The sequence below is a fragment of the Xenopus laevis genome, chromosome 7S, assembly GCF_017654675.1.
Source record: "Xenopus laevis strain J_2021 chromosome 7S, Xenopus_laevis_v10.1, whole genome shotgun sequence".
NCBI lineage: Eukaryota > Metazoa > Chordata > Amphibia > Anura > Pipidae > Xenopus > Xenopus laevis.
In genome coordinates, this window is record NC_054384.1 from 109,057,020 (window position 1) to 109,075,486 (window position 18,467).

An 18,467-nucleotide genomic window follows, 5' to 3' on the forward strand; every position below is an offset into this window, starting at 1 on the left:
AAGAACTGAAAACTTTATTTTAGGGCAAAAAATAAATCAATACATAGCTTTACGCGTTTCGTGCCGTCCGGCACTTAACCATAAGCCTAACTAGCACCTCTGAATGACATCAGGTTTGGACAGTGGGACAACCAAAGTCTATTAAGTGCAGTACAGCAGTAAAAAGTGACTGAAGTTTATCAGAGCACAAGTCACATGACTGGGGACAGCAGGGAAACTGACAATATGTCTAGCCCCATGTCAGATTTCAAAATTAAATATAAAAAAAATCTGTTTGCTCTTTTGAGAAATGGATTTCAGTGCAGAATTCTGCTGGAGCAGCACTGTTAACTGATGTGTTATTAACCGATATCGAGTTAATCCAAAATTGTGCCCTAGGGCCAAACGATCGGATTATACGAAGGAAATGGGTGCCGACATTGTAGGACGGTATGAACTATCCGATGCGGTCCTTGATCACGGGAAAAAAACAAACCTGCACGATCGATATCATGCAGATTTATGGCCAGATATCGATCGGGGAGACCCCTTGGTCACCCCCACACATGTACAGATAAGATGCCGAATTGGTCTAAAGGACTGATATCGGCATCTTTAATCTGCCCGTGTATGGTCATTTTAAGGCCCTATTACTGAAAAGGATGCCCTCAAAATTAATTAAGGTAACCTGCTGTGTGACTGCATTTGGCAGAAAATTAAGTCGGTGAGAAGAGGGAAAAAAAACTCTTCTTACTAACTAACAAACATTCGTTATATAAGCAGTGTTAAAAAAATGCTGCCGTCTTAAAAACCAGTAAAAATCATGAACATGGATTAGAAACGTGGGATTTCACATGTATTTGTTGTGAGGGTTCGTACTTTTTGTATTATGGATGTTTGTTCACAGGACCTGCGTTATGACTTTGTTTGACAAAGATATATATATAAACTTGTGCCAATCCATTATATCCAATCCAATACTTCTGAATTGAATAATCTCAATAATCTACAAACTAACACTTTTCTTGAGGGGCAAATGTATCACATCCCCCTCAGGGAGTCCCAATATTCATATTAACATGTTAATCGACTTTAATATCTGTTTAAAGAGCAGAATTATTGTCAGCAGGCTGGGGGAAGGAATTTTCCCTGGCACTCGTCTGTTCCATCTATAAATTTACACAATATAACACAGCATGCTGAACAGGAAGTGATGCGTGCACCTGAAAAGTCCTTCCCCCAGAAATCCAGTGTAGTATTCTTTCATACAATTCACTGGATCGAACATGGCTTATTACAAAAGTAAACTATTATAAACTGCACCCATTGTTGTGATTAACCCTTTGAATGTCAAGGGCATTGTCCTTTGCTTTTCTCGTTCCTCTGGCCGTTATGAAGAGCCATCTAGAGAGGGATGGCTGGTTCAAATCTTTCTCATTCAATCATACATATTATAATCTAAAATTACCTCTTTTTTTTTTTAATTCTGTATTAAAAATAGATAACATGCTTTTTAATAAAAATGTCCTTGAACCCTCTTCCCCCCTGCCCCAAAGTTTCCCCCATACAGGGCAGGTGAGAGAGAGGTTATTAAAAGAGCAGCAAATCCTAAAGGAAAAGAGTAGCTCAGTTCCAGGGAGGATCAGTCCCTGTAGTGGTGGCTACAAGTGGGGCATTAACTCCTTTGGTGCCAGGCACGTCTGCAACATGTTGTTGGCCAGTGCAGAAAATAACGGACGTATGTTTCCACTGAAGAAAAAGTCTCACGGGGGAGGTTACATGTTCCACACAAGAACCCCTGGGGGTTGATTTTTGCATAAAGTCACCCTCCCCGACCTTCCATAAGAAACAAAGGAGGCAAATTCTTTCTGAACCGCAAACAAAAACTGCAAATTTAAAAAGCAAAACAAAACCTGATGGGTGGCCACAACCTGTTCTGATTTGGCCTGGAAGCCTCATGCATGGCATCCTTAACACCTTCCCTGCTGGCGTGTTGAAAAGAAGGGGGTTCAGAAGGCTCAGCATAAAGTATCCCCAAAGCCAGTCTTTGGTGCACAAAGTGTGAGTGACGTCAAAAGCACCTGCGGCATGGACTGGAAGTGAAGGGGTTAAGGGAAGGGGTTCGGCACATCTTTGTGGTTTTGACCCGTTACAGTTTTTCAGGCCGACCTCGCTAGGCTCCACCCTCTTCACTCGCTCACCCAGCTGGAGAGAGACCAAAAAGGGACACAAGTTCAAGCAGATAAATGTCCAGACTGTAAACAACACAAATGCTGAGCGAGAACAACTTTATTATTATAAATAGAAGATTAATAGAAATAGAAATTCATACGGAACACATTTTAGGACATCCTGCAGCGAAATACCTGTCCTTCATGTGATATCCTATGTCTTTGGAATGGTGCATCGGTTGCAATCTGCAATCACATCTCCATCCTCTACCCTCCCTTCTCAGCCGTCAGTCATACGAACTCTACCGTTAGTCTTACGCCCTCCACCATCCTCCTCCCTCAGTCCTCTACCTTCCGCCCTCGCTCACCACTTATGGATAAGACTGTCGGCTGAAAAGAGAGATCTGAGGGGGGGGGGGAGTGCTGAGGAAAGAGGGTGGAGGGCTGAGCAAGGAGGGTGGAAGGAAAAGGACTGAGGGCGGAGTTCGTATGACTGACAGCTCAGAAGGGAGGGTAGAGGACGGAGGTGTGACTGCAGATTTGGACGATGAGTGACAGTAAAAGTGACCGATGCGCCATTCAGAAGACATAGGACATCACATGAAGGACATGTATTTCGCTGCAGGATGTCCTAAAATGCGTTCCGTAAACTCAACCCAAATGCAGTAGACATGGATTCTCCACTCACTGGGTGCTGCATGCAGGCGAAGGGCAATGGCAACTGTGGGTGTTTGGTTGTTTCTAATAGCTGCCCCAAAAGTGGCCCTCATTCCCTAACCCCTCTTGTTCTCTAAACTTGGAGCAGAGTTGCACATCCCTGGCCACTAGGGGTGCTACTGAGTTTTAGATTCATAAAAGGCTAGAAATGGGCAGCCCTGGATTAGGGGCCCAAAATTATAGGCTGCAAATATGCCCTTTAAAGGAGAACTAAAGCTTAACTAAAGAAGTAGCTGAAAACGTTGTACATGATGTTTTGTGCTTCTGTACCAGCCCAAGGCAACCACAGCCCTTTAGCAGTAAAGATCTGTGTCTCCAAAGATGCCCCAGTAGCTCCCCATCTTCTTTTCTGCTGATTCACTGCACATGCTCTGTGCTGCTGTCACTTACTGAGCTTAGGGACCCACTCACAATATACAGTACACATAGAATAGAAATGTCACAATATAAGGCTGATTAGTAATTAATACACATAATTACTACATGGCAGCACAGAAACCAGTGCAATTAGCATCAGAATTGAATAATCAGCAAACCTGTAGCATCAGCTTATATTACAGCCAGGGAAGCTCATTTTCTGCTGGATAATTAGTGACGAGCCCTAAGCTTAGCTTCTCAACAGCCAATCAGAGCCCACTGAGCATGTGAGTGTCACAGACACTTTCCAAGATGGTGACCCCCTGTGAAAAGTTTGAAGTCCTGGATCATTGCTGCTATTGACAAGCTCAAACTTTAGCGTGAAGAGTGAAACAAACTGTAACAATTAGACTGCCACCTATCAGTATTTCCTTTTGTCATACAATGTATAATTTCCAAGCAGAAGTGCACTTACCTGGCCATCCTGAGTCACGAGCCAAAGCTTGGGCTATTCCTGAGCCTGGACGCCCAAGCAGTTGTCTTTAGTTTCAGTTGTTATTGCTAAATAGTCCGATCTGTGGGAAGAACAATATGGCACAAGCAAATCACTGTGAGCCGCCCTGACCAAGGTAAAAATAAGAAACTCTCACCGTCAAACTAAACAGGGACAGTCCTGCTATGTGGCAAGATCGAACTCCTGCACGGGCAGCATGTAGCTGGTATTGTTTAATGGCGTCTCTCTATACAAGCTATAAGAACATTTAGGGGGCTGTTACTTAGTACAGGGAATACCTATGCTGCCATAGTTTTATGGGATCTCTCTGTACAGACTATGAGCAAACTTAGGGACTGTTCCTGCTGAATTGTGCTTAGTACAGGGAATACCTATGCTGCCATAGTTTTATGGAATCTCTGTACAGACTATGAGCAAACTTTGGGACTGTTCCTGCTGAATTGTGCTTAGTACAGGGAATACCTAAGCTGCCATAGTTTTATGGAATCTCTCGGTACAGACTATGAGCAAACTCAGGGAGCTGTTCCTGCTGAATTGTGCTTAGTACAGGGTAATACCTAAGCTGCCATAGTTTTATGGAATCTCTCTGTACAGACTATGAGCAAACTTTGGGACTGTTCCTGCTGAATTGTGCTTAGTACAGGGAATACCTATGCTGCCATAGTTTTATGGGATCTCTCTGTACAGACTATGAGCAAACTTAGGGACTGTTCCTGCTGAATTGTGCTTAGTACAGGGTAATACCTAAGCTGCCATAGTTTTATGGAATCTCTCTGTACAGACTATGAGCAAACTTTGGGACTGTTCCTGCTGAATTGTGCTTAGTACAGGGAATACCTATGCTGCCATAGTTTTATGGGATCTCTCTGTACAGACTATGAGCAAACTTAGGGACTGTTCCTGCTGAATTGTGCTTAGTACAGGGAATACCTATGCTGCCATAGTTTTATGGGATCTCTCTGTACAGACTATGAGCAAACTTAGGGGACTGTTCCTGCTGAATTGTGCTTAGTACAGGGAATACCTATGCTGCCATAGTTTTATGGGATCTCTCTGTACAGACTATGAGCAAACTTAGGGGACTGTTCCTGCTGAATTGTGCCCAAACACCATGCTTTTCCTACTCACGCATTCTCCGGCACAGTCTCTTCCCCGGCTGCCGCTATCTTCTTATAACAGTAGATCATCTCCACCACCAGCCATATTGTTAAGACCACAATGAGGACGTACATCATAATCTCGGACACTATGGAGGCGATGTCCCGATTGGCTGTAGAAGGAGAAGCATAAATCAAGTTATTTCTTCGTTAGTGCAACTTGTCTGTATGACACAGGGGCAAAATATTTCTTTCTACCCGTAACCCTTTCCTGCTCACCTGTGGGCACCACTGTGACCTGGATGAACTTGCTGACGTTGACGTTGTAATAGTGGTTCTGGAACTCGAGGGTTCGGTTGACCTTGCACATATATTCTCCTGCGTCTTCCATCGTGACGTTTGTGATCTGTATCGACACGTCCTGTAGGTCTTCCGTATGGTTGCTCCCACTCCATAAGATGCGCCCATCGTAGCGTTCGTCTTTGATATCGGGGGCATCTTTTTGGTATAAATAGATCTGCAACACAAGGAAATTCAGTATTTTAGCCAAATCCTCATGCAGCAAGAGAAAGGCAATCCAATATTGAACAGAGCATTTTCAAAGGGGATATCAGAAACGGCTCAATCATTGCTCCAGGTCTAGTAAGCCATAACAACCAAATGGCAATTAGCATGACTTGTATTCCTGTCCCCCAGAGGCCCCCTATTATCCTCCAGTGCAACTCCCAAGTGCACACGTTACTCAACAGAGAGGTAGTGTTGAGGGGACACAGTGGGGAGAAGCCAGAGTAGGTAGGGAAGGAATTCTGAGGTGCACCATCAGCTTTTTAATCCCAGGCTCCCTTAATCATAGGGTCTGCTCTAAAATAGTTACACCACTGAATATTGGCCTCTTACAGACTAGGACCCCCACTGTATCCTCAATATCCATACAAACCCTCTTAATTATGCCTCACCTTCATACACTACATAGATGAGATCACTACATAAGACAAGGGGCTCATTTACTAACACACGGTTGCAAATTTCCAGAGCAGCCAATGAGATCTTTTCTTACAGTTTGAATTTGCAGCATTTAAATGACCACTAATTGCTTATTGGTTGTTACTACTAACTGCATTGTTAAAATTTTACACCTGATATTAAATCTGCCCAAAATCAATGCCCAGCCATCTCTTTGTCTTTACTCACCAAACACCCTGTGTAAATGCAAATCGGTGTAGTTCAGTACAGACACCACTTGGGGGCAATAGAGCACTAGTCTATTCTTCCAATAATATTCCTGAACCAGCGCAGGTTTCAACCCACCTGCTGTCACCCTCATAGAAATAAATATACAGGTGGTGGTAGAACATATAATAATTATAACAATGCCATTTTTGTTGGACAAGATGGTGACAGTAGAACGTAATGGAGACGGATGGGGAAGATGGAGACAGCATGAAGATTTGGAGACAGAGGAAGATGATGACAGTAGGACATGGTGGAGACCGTAATGCAAAAAAGAGATAGTAGGGCAAGAAGAAGATTGTAGGTAAAGATGGAGACAGTAGAGCAAGATGGAGACAGTAGGACAAGATAGAGACAGTAGGATAAGAGACAGTAGGGCAAGGTAGAAACAGGAGGACAAGATGGTGACAGTAGGACAAGATGGAAACAGTAGGGCAAGGTGGAGACAGTAGAACAAGATTGAGACAGTACGGCAAGGTAGAAACAGTAGGACAAGATGGAGACAGTAGGACAAGATGGAGACAGTAGAGCAAGATGAAGACAGTAGAGCAAGATGAAGACACTAGGGCAAGATATAGACAGTAGGGCAAGATGGAGACAGGAGGAACATTGGAGATGGTAGGCAAAATGTAAGCAGTATGGCAAGATAATGGCAGTAGGTCAAAGATGATGACAGTAGGGCCATATGGTGACACTTTTAGCATTGCTTAACCTGTAGTTGAAATGGAAGCACAAATTATTGAGGGAAAACTCTCAGTGTCCATTGACAATTTTTTGAGTGGTGGAGGGACTATAGGCCAAGCCCTAGTTGTGGTGGGGCCCATTAACACTGATGGGGTACTTTGAAGCAAACTGTGTATAGAATGGATCTAAAGAGTGGTTTAGCTGTGTAGCAGATGTAGATAAGGATCACACACAGGTCGAGTCTTCTGGTCTGTGGGCCATTCAGTTGGATCAATACAGAGCTGGCCCTTCTGTTTCTTTCCATTGATGACTTTATCTAGCAGATTATCTAACCTTCAGCCCTCCTGATTTAAATGAGCGTTTTCAAAATTTCCTGGTGGTGGAGGGGGAGGTGTAATAAACCAAAAAAAAATTCAGAAACTTACCAAACTGAATGCATCTTCATCTTTGGTCCTGAAGAACCACTCGACAAAGGTGATGGCTTTGGTCTCTCCTCGTTTCTTACACGAGATGCACCGGATCTTAAACTCATGTCCCACCACAGCTTCTGTCTCTGATTCCACCTCCACACAACCAGCCCAGCAGGATGACACTGTCGGGAAAAGAATGGATTGTTACAGCCAAAATACACAGAAGGATATTGGTACTGCTGCGTTGGATAACTACACAATAACATGCAACTGTCTACTAACCAATCAGACGCTTTATTTCATCCTTGTAACTGCACCAGACTGCTCAAAGCTCACTGCTGATTTGTTGCTCTGGGTTACTAATAGAGGCCATTATTAATTGTCTCAATGCAGGTATGGGACCTGTTATTCGGAAACCCGTTATCCAGAAAGCTCAGAATTACAGAAAGGCCATCTCTCATACACTCCATTCTATCCAAATGTTTCTAACTGATTTCCTTTTTCTGTGTAATAATAAAACAGTAACTTGTACTTGATCCCAACTAAGATATAATTAATCCTTATTGGAAGCAAAACCAGCCTATTGGGTTTATTTAATGTTTACATGATTTTCTAGTAGACATAGGGGCAGATTTATCAAGGGTCGAATTTCGAGTTCATGGGAATTTGTAAAAACTCCCATGAACTCGAAATTCGGGGGGGGAAAAAACAATCGAATGTTTTTTTTAAAAAATTTGAATTTTTCAAATTCGGGTGAATGGGATCAAGCCGCGAACTCAAATTGAATTCAATTTTTTCTCCAAAATAACTTGATTTTCAGGAAGGCTGCAAACAACTCCAAATTGAACCAAGGACATCCCCCATAGGCTAAAACAGCAATTTGGCAGGTTTAAGATGGTGGATAGTCCAATTGGAATTCTTAAAGGGCCAGTACATGATATTTATTCACACATGGTTGTATTAATCAATGTTTATTCCTGAATGCGAATATATTGCTCTGCCCGTCTTTCCGTTTTTTTCAGAATGTGATTACATTTTTGCAAATGGTTCACAAATGAGACCGGTGTTTGCGTGAGTGCGCCCACAGTGTGAGGTTGTAGTGTGTGAAAATACCAACTACCTGAAACTCAAGCAGAGCAAACTAAATTAAGAAGTAACCAGGAGCTGGAGTGGCTGGGGTGTCCTCAAACAATTAATGAAATGTAAATAATAATGTGTGTGACAATAGCGTTGACGGTAACTTAAATTCACAATTTGTGTAACTGTTTTGCGAATATTTTCTCGCCCACCAAAGTTGTGTTGTGGCGTAATTCAAACACAGAGGGGGGTCATTTATAAAGTTTGTGCTGCGCATATTTATTCGCAAATAGTCTTTGCGACTTTGCATCGAGAATAAATTTTCGCAAACGGCTCGCAAATGAGACGGGTGTTTGCGTGAGTGCGCCCACTGTGCGAGGTTGTTGTGCACGAATATAGCGTTGACGGTAACTTAAATTCACAATGTGTAAAACTTTTTTGTGAATATTTTCTCTGCCACCAAAGTTGTGGTGTAATTCAAGCGCAGAGTGTGCACATAATACAGAATTGCAAATTTTTTTTACATTTTAAATTATAAAAAAATTTTTACTAGGTGCTTTTGAAATATGCAATTTTTGGCATATTTCAAAAGCACCTAGTGTAAAAAAATTTTTTTTTATAATTTAAAATTTAAAAAAAATTTGCAATTCTGTTTACACACTCTTATTCAGATTTATAAATGTAACCATGCGCCGAGCAAATATATTAACTGTGAGAACCAATCTGCCCTGCGCGAAGTTTACAAATGAGCCCCTGTATCTTTTTCTAGCTGTTCAGTGCAGGAGATCAAAGAGAAAGTCGGGACATTTCAGTAACAATCTGGGACTGGGGTTAGAGCTGTCAAAATCGGAACTCTCCCACAAAAATGGGACGGTTGGGAGGTATGTTCTTCTATACATAGCAGTAAAGAAGGTGGCTATTCATCTGTGTAGCATGGAGCACCACATAGAGTAGAATATATAAAATCCAATACTTTATTCATCCATTAAAAGTCAATATAAGAATTCGCCAATAGTGTAAAGAACCATTACGCTTGACGCATTTCGTAGCCCTCCGGAGTAAAGAAGGTGGCCAATGAGAGCATTGGAATGTCCCTAATACAACATTTAATAGAGTAAAATAACCTTTTTATGCAGTATCATAGTATGGGGGGCTCCAGCTATTGCTGGAAGGCTGGATAGAAGGGTATCCCTTTAAAAGAAAATTCAACCTGTAATAAAAAAATACCCTTCCCCCTACCCTGGGTAGACCACTCCTCCACCCCAGCCTACCTGCCCCACCAGACAAATGCCCCTAATTCTTTACTCACCCCTCCATGCAGAATCTGTCCTCGGAGTTCATGGCAGCCATCTTCTTCTTCTCCAGTAATCTTCGTGTCTTGACTGCATTTTCGGTGCATGCGCAGTTGGAGTAAATTTTGGGTCCCGAACAACTGCACATGTGCTGAAAGTCGCAACAATTTACGTGACTATGGGCGCATGCGCAGTGGTTCGGGACCGGAAATTTACTGCAACTTACAATACAGACCAAAGAAAGAAGATGTCTGCCGTGAACTCCGAGGCCAGAATCTACACAGAGGGGGTTGTTCATCTTTGAGATAACTTAGTATGAGGTAGAGAGTGACATTCTGAGATAATTTGCAATTTGTTTTCATTTTTTATTATTGAAGGTTTTTGAGTTATTTACCCTTTTATTCAATAGCTCTTCAATTTGCATTTTTACCAACCTGGTTACTAGGGCCCAAATTCCCCCAGCAACCATGCATTGATTTGAATAAGAGACTGGAATATGAATAGGAGAGAGTCTGAATAGAAAGAAGAGTAATAAAAAGTAGCAATAACTATAAATGTGTAGCCTTACAGAGCATTTGTTTTTTTTAGAAGGGGTCAGTGATGCCCATATGAAAGCGGCAAAGAATCAGAAGAAAAAGGCAAATAACTATAAAACTATAAAAAAAAAAAAAAATAATTAAAAACAATTGAAAAGTTGCTTAGAATTGATCGTTCTATAAAATAATAAAAGTTACCTTAAAGGGATACTGTCATGGGAAAAATTTTTTTTTTCAAAATGAATCAGTTAATAGTGCTGCTCCAGCAGAATTCTGCACTGAAATCCATTTCTCAAAAGAGCAAACTGATATTTTTATATTCAATTTTGAAATCTGACATGGGGCTAGACATTTTGTCAATTTCCCAGCTGCCCCCAGTCATGTGACTTGTGCCTGCACTTTAGGAGAGAAATGCTTTCTGGCAGGCTGCTGTTTTTCCTTCTCAATGTAACTGAATGTGTCTCAGTGAGACATGGGATTTTACTATTGAGTGTTGTTCTTAGATCTACCAGGCAGCTGTTACCTTGTGTTAGGGAGCTGTTATCTGGTTACCTTCCCATTGTTCTGTTTGGCTGCTGGGGGGAAAAGGGAGGGGGGTGATATCACTCCAACTTGCAGTAGAGCAGTAAAGAGTGATTGAAGTTTATCAGAGCACAAGTCACATGACCTGGACCAGCTGGGAAATTGACAATATGTCTAGCCCCATGTCAGATTTAAAAATTGAATATAAAAAAATCTGTTTGTTCTTTTGAGAAATGGATTTCAGTGCAGGATTCTGCTGGAGCAGCACTATTAACTGATTCATTTTGAAAACATTTTTTTTCCATAACAGTATCCCTTTAAAGGTGAACCACCCCTTTAAGGGTGACATATTACTGATCCATTAACAAGTACTCGGCACCAGCGCTGGATATTCAGCCCGGCAATCGGTGCTCTAAAAGCATTTTCTATGGACTGCACTTACTGAGGCCTAAGGTGCTGCTTCAGCAGATTGTGAGCCTTCTCCGCTCAATCCTGTGTAACAATGGAGAATCAATGCTGTCTCCGACCCCTCAGCGTTGGATAGTAACGAGAGCAAATAAGCACTTATCTCATTGCTTTTACCCATTGCCTTCAGTGGAGAGGCTGCATTTAGCAACCGGAAATGATCGCAGACATGTTTTGCATTTATGAAGCAGCTTTACATTAGGGGAGGAAATGTCCCCTGTCTGAAAGGATTCAGAATTCCATTTATTTGCACTTAAATAGACAGTGAAATAAGGGTGTGTATTTGCACAACAGCCCTCTATATACAACAAAGAGCAATAGGAAACTCATCCCCATCTGCCTAATAAATCATCTCTTTTGTTAGTAAACATTTACTTATATCATATGTGCCTATGGGGTCTGTATTCATTTGCTGGATACAGTAAAAGGTAACAAAAGTGCACAATTCAAATGGCAGCAGCACATTCCCCCCTTGGATTGTCTCTAAAGGTGGCCATAGACTTAGAGATCGGCTTGTTTGGCTATGTCCTAGGACCCAACGATCGGTCATAATGGATACGGGCGGTTGGATAGCAGGACTGCATACACGCATAGATACGGCTGCGATCCAATGGGATTCTTTTACCTGCCTGATCGTAAGTCAGCCAGATATCGATCGGGGAAGTCCGTTGGATAGCCTCACACACGTGCCAATGAGCTGCAGACTCATTCTGTCTGCAGCTTTTATCGCCCCGTCTATGGGGGCCTTAAAGGGCATGTAAAGGTAAAAAAATAAAATCCAATTTTTACTTTCTTTAATGAAAAAGAAACCTATCTCCAATATACTTTAATGAAAAAATGTGTACCGTTTTTATAAGAAACCTGACTGTATGCAGTGAAATTCTCTCTTCATTTACTGCTGTGGATAGGAATTGTCAGACGGCCCCTAACTCCTCTGCAGGGAAACAATCATACTTATGTACAGCAGGGGGAGCCCCCGCCTTACTTCCCAGCCATGCAGAACTCAAGCAGCTTTGTTTGTTTCCCTGTAGAGCAGTCGGCGAATGTGTAGAGATTTGTATTGGACTTTATTTTTGTCTTTACGAGGGAACTTCGGGCCAACTTTGGAAACGAAACGCTCCGAGTTCCATCCAGCCGGTGATTTAGATTCTAGCCGAGGGGAAGGCTTTTCAGGGATATTATCCGCCCAAAGAAGAGGCGATTTGCCAGCGGGCGACTAAATCTCTGCGAATCTTAGCCTGTGCCCTTACCCTTACTGTTTCCAACTCCAGCTGCAGGGACAAAGATCATGGAGGCAGATTTAAACAGATAAACTGGGATTCTATTTGGAGGATTATTTTACTGCAGCCACCGGTTCTACTGAGTTGGAGAAAGTTTGTATTAAACAATACAGAAACTATAAAATCCACATTAGATTACATGACAACACAGGACCCAGTGCAGTCTGTATATTCTGATTATTAATCAGTCTTGTTGTATCGGCTTCTGGCAGATATTATTTGACTGTTTTGATAATTTATGATGATCCCTAAGCAGCCCAGACCACACTGAGCATGTGCACAGTCTTGGTCTTGCAAAGATGTATAACAAAGTTACAAGATGGTGACCCCCTGTGGCCAACTTTGAAAGCATAAATCATTTGTTTGATTAGGCTTGTGGTGCAGTAAGTTCATGTTTATGTTTAGTATACAAAATACAGCATTTCTAGCCTTATTCTAATTTAGACTTTACTTCCCCTCCCATGGATTCTTCATGCTCCCAGAATCCAGGCACCTATGACCAGTTATGTAGGGATGCAGCGAATTTGGGATTCGGTTCACGATTCAGGTGATCCCAAGTGCCTGGCCAAACAAAGTCCAAATCCTTAAAATCAAGGGCCTTTTGTCACACAAGCAAGGAAAAAAATAAACACAGGTGTAGCGTATGGTTCACTTTAGGGATGCACCGAATTCAGGATTTGGCCGAATCCTTCTGCCTGGCAGAACCAAATCTGAATCCTAATTTGCATATGAAAATTAGGGGTGGGGAGGGAAATCGCAAGACTTTTGTCACAAAACAAGGAAGTAAAAAATCTTTTCCCCTTCCCACCCCTAATTTGCATATGCAAATTAGGATTCAGTTTGGTATTTAGCCGAATCTCTCGCTAAGGATTCGGCCGAATCCAAAATACTGGATTCGGTGCATCCCTAGTTCACTTTCACCCTTCTCAACCCTAATTTACATATGCAAATTGGGGTTGGAATCTGATTCGGGGTGGAGCCATATTTCAAACAGGATTTGGCATGTGACCAAATCCCAAAATAGTGGATTTGATTTCCTTGCACCCATCAGCACTGGGGTATGCACCCTGCACTAGATATTTGATCTGGCACAAATTGCCTATGTCAGTGATCCCAAACAATGGCTCATGAGCGGCATGTTGCTTCCCATCTCCTTGGATGTTGTTCTTGGTGGCCTTAAAGCAGGTGCAAATTTTTAAATTCCTCGCTTGGAGGCAACTTTTGGTTTAATAAAAACAAAATATACTGACAAACAGAACCTCCTGTAGCTGCCAGTCCACAAAGGGGCAACAAAGCCCTTAGTTGGGATCTCCAGGAACTTTTTTCATGCTTGTATTGTTCCCAACCTATTTTTATATTTGAATGTGGCTCACGGGTAAAAAAAAAAAAAAAAAAAAGGTTGGGAACCCCAAGGGGCAGATTCACTAAGCACAGAATTTGCGCCAGCATCTGCTTCACTGACATCGTAACACTTCGCCAGGACAAAGCTAATTCACTAAAACCCGAAGTTGCGTCCAGGGCTCTGAACGCTGGCGAAGTTGCGCTAGCATTACTGCGGCAAGCGAAGCAAAGTTGCGCTAGCGTTGCCTAATTTGCATATGGAGGAAAGTTAAATTTGAATGGACGTATATGTTGCAGCAAATACATTACATTACACAAGCCTGGGAAACCTTAAAGGGATACTGTCACGGGGAAAAAATTTTTTTTCAAAATGAATCAGTTAATAGTGCTGCTCCAGCAGAATTCTGCACTGAAATCCATTTCTCAAAAGAGCAAACAGATTTTTTTATATTCAATTTTGAAATCTGACATGGGGCTAGACATATTGTCAATTTCCCAGCTGCCCCAAGTCATGTGACTTGTGCTCTGATAAACTTCAATCACTCTTTACTGCTGTACTGCAAGTTGGAGTGATATCACCCCCTCCCTTTTCCCCCCAGCAGCCAAACAAAAGAACAATGGGAAGGTAACCAGATAACAGCTCCCTAACACAAGATAACAACTGCCTGGTAGATCTAAGAACAACACTCAATAGTAAAAACCCATGTCTCACTGAGACACATTCACTTACATTAAGAAGGAAAAACAGCAGCCTGCCAGAAAGCATTTCTCTCCTAAAGTGCAGGCACAAGTCACATGACCAGGCGTAGCTGGGAAATTGACAAAATGTCTAGCCCCATGTCAGATTTCATAATTGAATATAAAAAAAATCTGTTTGCTCTTTTGAGAAATGGATTTCAGTGCAGAATTCTGCTGGAGCAGCACTATTAACTGATTAATTTTGAAAAAAAAGATTTTTTCCATGACAGTATCCCTTTAATAAAATAAAATAGAGTTGTTATATTGCCCTACACATGAGCCCAGTGTATAGTTTATGTGCCATATGTTAGGAAATGTAGGGGGGAAGGCGGGTACCCCAGAAACAAATTTACGCCACGCTGGCAAATATTTGCTAGTAAATCTGCCCCCTAGCCTAGACTGTTACCTTTGGGACAAGCGCATTGTGCACAGGGTCGGATTTGACAAAGTGGCACCCCGAGGCCCGGATGGTCCCAGTGCAAGCCGCTTCAGCTCAACCCCCCTCCGTGGACGTAAGATCCTAGCACCGGCCGCGGCACTCTTAGGCACAGAAGCAGTGGGGAGCTTTGAGTCTACAGTGCGCCTAAGGATGCAGAATTTCACCGCCCTAGACCCGGGCCTTTGTGGCCCCGCCACAAATCCGGGCCTGACTGTACATGTGCCATAGGGGCACATTATTGCTTATTAGAGTCAGTTTCCTCATGCACTTACTAAGGGTCAATACACCCTCCTTGTTGCCACCTCCAGTGCTGATCAGATCTCTACTGGGAATGAACACCTGCCTGCAAGCTAAAAATGCTGCTTCCTACTGGGGTAAATGCCAGGATCCAGATAAAAGCCAAAGTCAAACCCAGCAGCAAAGGGCAACATGAGAAGCACAAGAGAGGTCAGGGTGGGCAGCGTTGATGGATAAGAACATATGGATGATATAGGGGTCAGGTCAGAGAATTTAGAACCCTGACAAGGTCAAGACAAGGATGTCAGAAGCCTTCAGAGCATCACTGGGTCACTGCCCTTATGCACTGGGATCTTTGGGTCACCTCCATGTTCAGAAAACAACTTGCATGTGTGGCCGGATTTAACATCTCATGACCATCATAAAAGTCATTTGGTTTGCCACAGGCTGTATACAAGCCACAATTAGGCCACTTTTGGGAATGACCAAACCACACAAACCCTATTAGGCTTCCGCAGCCTTAATAGAATAAACCAAGTGTGTGACGGCCTTACACAAGGAGAAGTTGCATGAATGCCTGGTTATTTTGGTTTTCTGGATAAGAAAAAGGCCTGAACCCAAAAATGAGAGCAGCAGCAATTATGTAGCATTGAAGTCTGGATTCAAAGTGCAAAACACTGACCTCTGATATTTGTGGCCATAGAAAGGTGTTGCCTCACTTCTGCTTCTGTTTTATAAGATACAGGTGACACCGGAGGAAGTTTGCAGAGACTTGGAGGGGCTACCTATGTAGACAGGTAACCCCCAAACTAGCGCTGAAACTCTTATTCAGAGCTAGAACCCTTAGCCAGTAAAATCTGTTAATATCTCAGGATATACTAAAAACCGAAGATGAACGTAAACTGCAGGAGTACTCAGAAGAGCTCGCTAAGCACATTTCCATTTTGGGTTTTGGGCTTGGGTTTAGGTCCCCTTTAAGCAGGAGTCAACCTTGTACTGAACAATATATCAGATTGTGCCATTATTTACAGCAAATAATATTGCTAACAATTAGTTTCCCTTTAAACAGCAGAACTCAAGGTGAATGCTCCGAACCTTCCATAAATCACATCAGTATATAACTCATGGTCTGGGAAGTGCAGATCCAGTGTTGGAACGTCAGGAGACAAGCCGGACAGACAAAAGAGCCTGGAATTTTTATGAAGGATAAATGGGAAGCTACGAGCTCTCTGCAAGGTCAGGGCAATGTCAACAGAAACGCCATAAATTTCCCACCTACGGAAGAAATATCCATGCCTGGTTGTGACGTCATTCGAACCATGTTGGAGCTGCCATGTTGCTTTAGGGAGGATATATCCAGTTTACTCCATGCAGGGAACATTAGTGACAACTGTTACATTGTGTATACACGATCCATGAGGTCGGGAGTTGTCATATAGTTTTCCGTAGATTTATATGCAGGGTTCTATGTAGGGATACCTCTACAGCATTTGTAAAAGTCCAACCACCTTAGAATTCTCCCCTTGGTGCTCTTGCACTTACATTGGAGGGGGGGTCTCTCTCTCTCTGTCCAAATTAAACCCAACAGGATTGTTTTAGGGTCTGGCCGCATGAGAAGATACGGGGAGATTAGTCGCCCCAGCGCGACAAATCTTTTCTTGAGGGCGAAAATCTACCCGAACTGCCTTCCCCCGGCTAAAATGAAAATCACCTGGGGCAATGCACTCGCGGGGCTTCGATTTTGTGAGGAAACTTCGGGCGACTTCGGAAAACGAATCGCCGCGTGTGCCTTCCCCCAGGAGATTTTCATTTTCGGGGAGATTGTTGCCCCGAAGAAGAGGCGATTAGTCGCCAGGCGACGAAGTCTCCCCAAATCTGCTCGTGTGGCCAGACCCTTACCATCAATAAGGATTAATTATATCTTAGTTGGGATCAAGTACAAGCTACTGTTTTATTATTATAGAGAAAAAAGCAATCATTATTACAAACTTGGATTATTTGGTTATTATGGAGTTCCTGTAATTTGGAGCTTATCCACAGTACAGTATAAAAAGTAACACAACTGCAAAAGAAAGGCAATCAGATATAATTCATTGGAAAATAAATAAGGTAATTGGAAGCATACAGGCCCCTCAATTAGCTCTAGTAATTAATCAGTTAAGGCCGAGCACTGCGATTATCTTGTGTATATAAATATATATAAAGCCGTAAACCAGGAGTGGATGTTTGGAGTACGGCGTGTATGGATGTGTGTTCCTGTAAGGGGATAAAGCTAAATTTGTCTTCCAGAAATAGTCTTGTTGGTAACGTGAGGCACAGGGTTCCGGTAACAAGTATTTCTGGCCGATGATTACGATTTTCGGTTCCGTGGGTGGGATGTGTAACAGCAGGGATATCACACTGGCAGACTATACACATCCCAACAATGGCAGCCAATAGTGGGACTGCGTGATCTACAGTGGCTTCCACTATTAAAAATATGCTTGGTTTTGGGGTCTCGCAAAAGGGACCCTGAGCGGACACATAGCTTTGGATGGAGGCACCTAAAAATTTTTTTGCCAGGAGGTACCATAAAGAACAGTTCTTAAGATGGCCATACATCAGTTTGGTCAAGCCAATTTCATCTATACATTACAACCGTCTGGCTCTGTATGGCACTTGGTGTGGACAGGACCACATCCTATTTGATTGCAAGTAGTCAATACAAAGTGAAGGTTTCGGCTTCTAAGTAGTTGGGGAAGTGAAAGCATCCACAGCTGCTCCTCAATTCACAGAAGACACCACGGAGGTCAAATAGCCCAACATCCATCCATCCTGCCTGTTAAACAAAAGTAAACAAAAGGTCGGTGACCACTGTAAGATGTGCTCTTGACGTGACTTCAGGAGGACGTTTGAGATGATTATTGGCATGTGTATGTTGAGTGGACAATCCCTGACAAACGTCATTGTACCATGGACTGGTTCGTTGACCAGGCATTAGAAAATGTCTTCTTCCGATGTTGCCCAATGCTTCGTGTATTTGAAGATGAAGTGAAGAAGAGCCGCAGCTCCTCTTCACTTCCTGCTGCCCCAAATGAATGGAACTTCAAAGAGGTGGCCATACCATGAGTGGTTATCTGTTGGGCTTGCATGCAAGTCAGTCGGATATCATAAAGTATTAGCCAGCGTAACAGCTACTGAAGACTTACTTGAAAGCATTAATAGAATTTACCAGCACAACCTAATCAGACAAAACATTCCATCACAGTGGAGACGTTTTAAATTTGTTGTAAATTTCTGTGAATGAAGACAAGACTTCTTTCAACTGGGAAACCCCTATGTTCCTGTAGGCCACACCATCACTACAATATGGTCATGGTGACCTCTCCTGAGAAAGTTTTA

General features: G+C 42.6%; 1 protein-coding gene across 2 annotated transcripts in view; it reads right to left on the minus strand.

Annotated features, from left to right (window-relative positions):
- The window catches only part of scn1b.S (sodium channel, voltage gated, type I beta subunit S homeolog), a 28,916-nt gene continuing 10,449 nt past the window's right edge, over positions 1–18,467 (minus strand). For both annotated transcript variants that reach the window (XM_018228376.2, XM_018228377.2), the window contains exons 3-7: positions 7,175–7,341; positions 5,115–5,352; positions 4,867–5,008; positions 3,700–3,799; positions 1–2,184 (exon numbers count right to left, since the gene is read on the minus strand). In XM_018228376.2, coding sequence (XP_018083865.1) covers positions 3,733–3,799; positions 4,867–5,008; positions 5,115–5,352; positions 7,175–7,341 — 614 coding nt within the window. In that variant the 3' untranslated portion in view covers positions 1–2,184; positions 3,700–3,732. The remainder of the gene's footprint in view (positions 2,185–3,699; positions 3,800–4,866; positions 5,009–5,114; positions 5,353–7,174; positions 7,342–18,467) is intronic.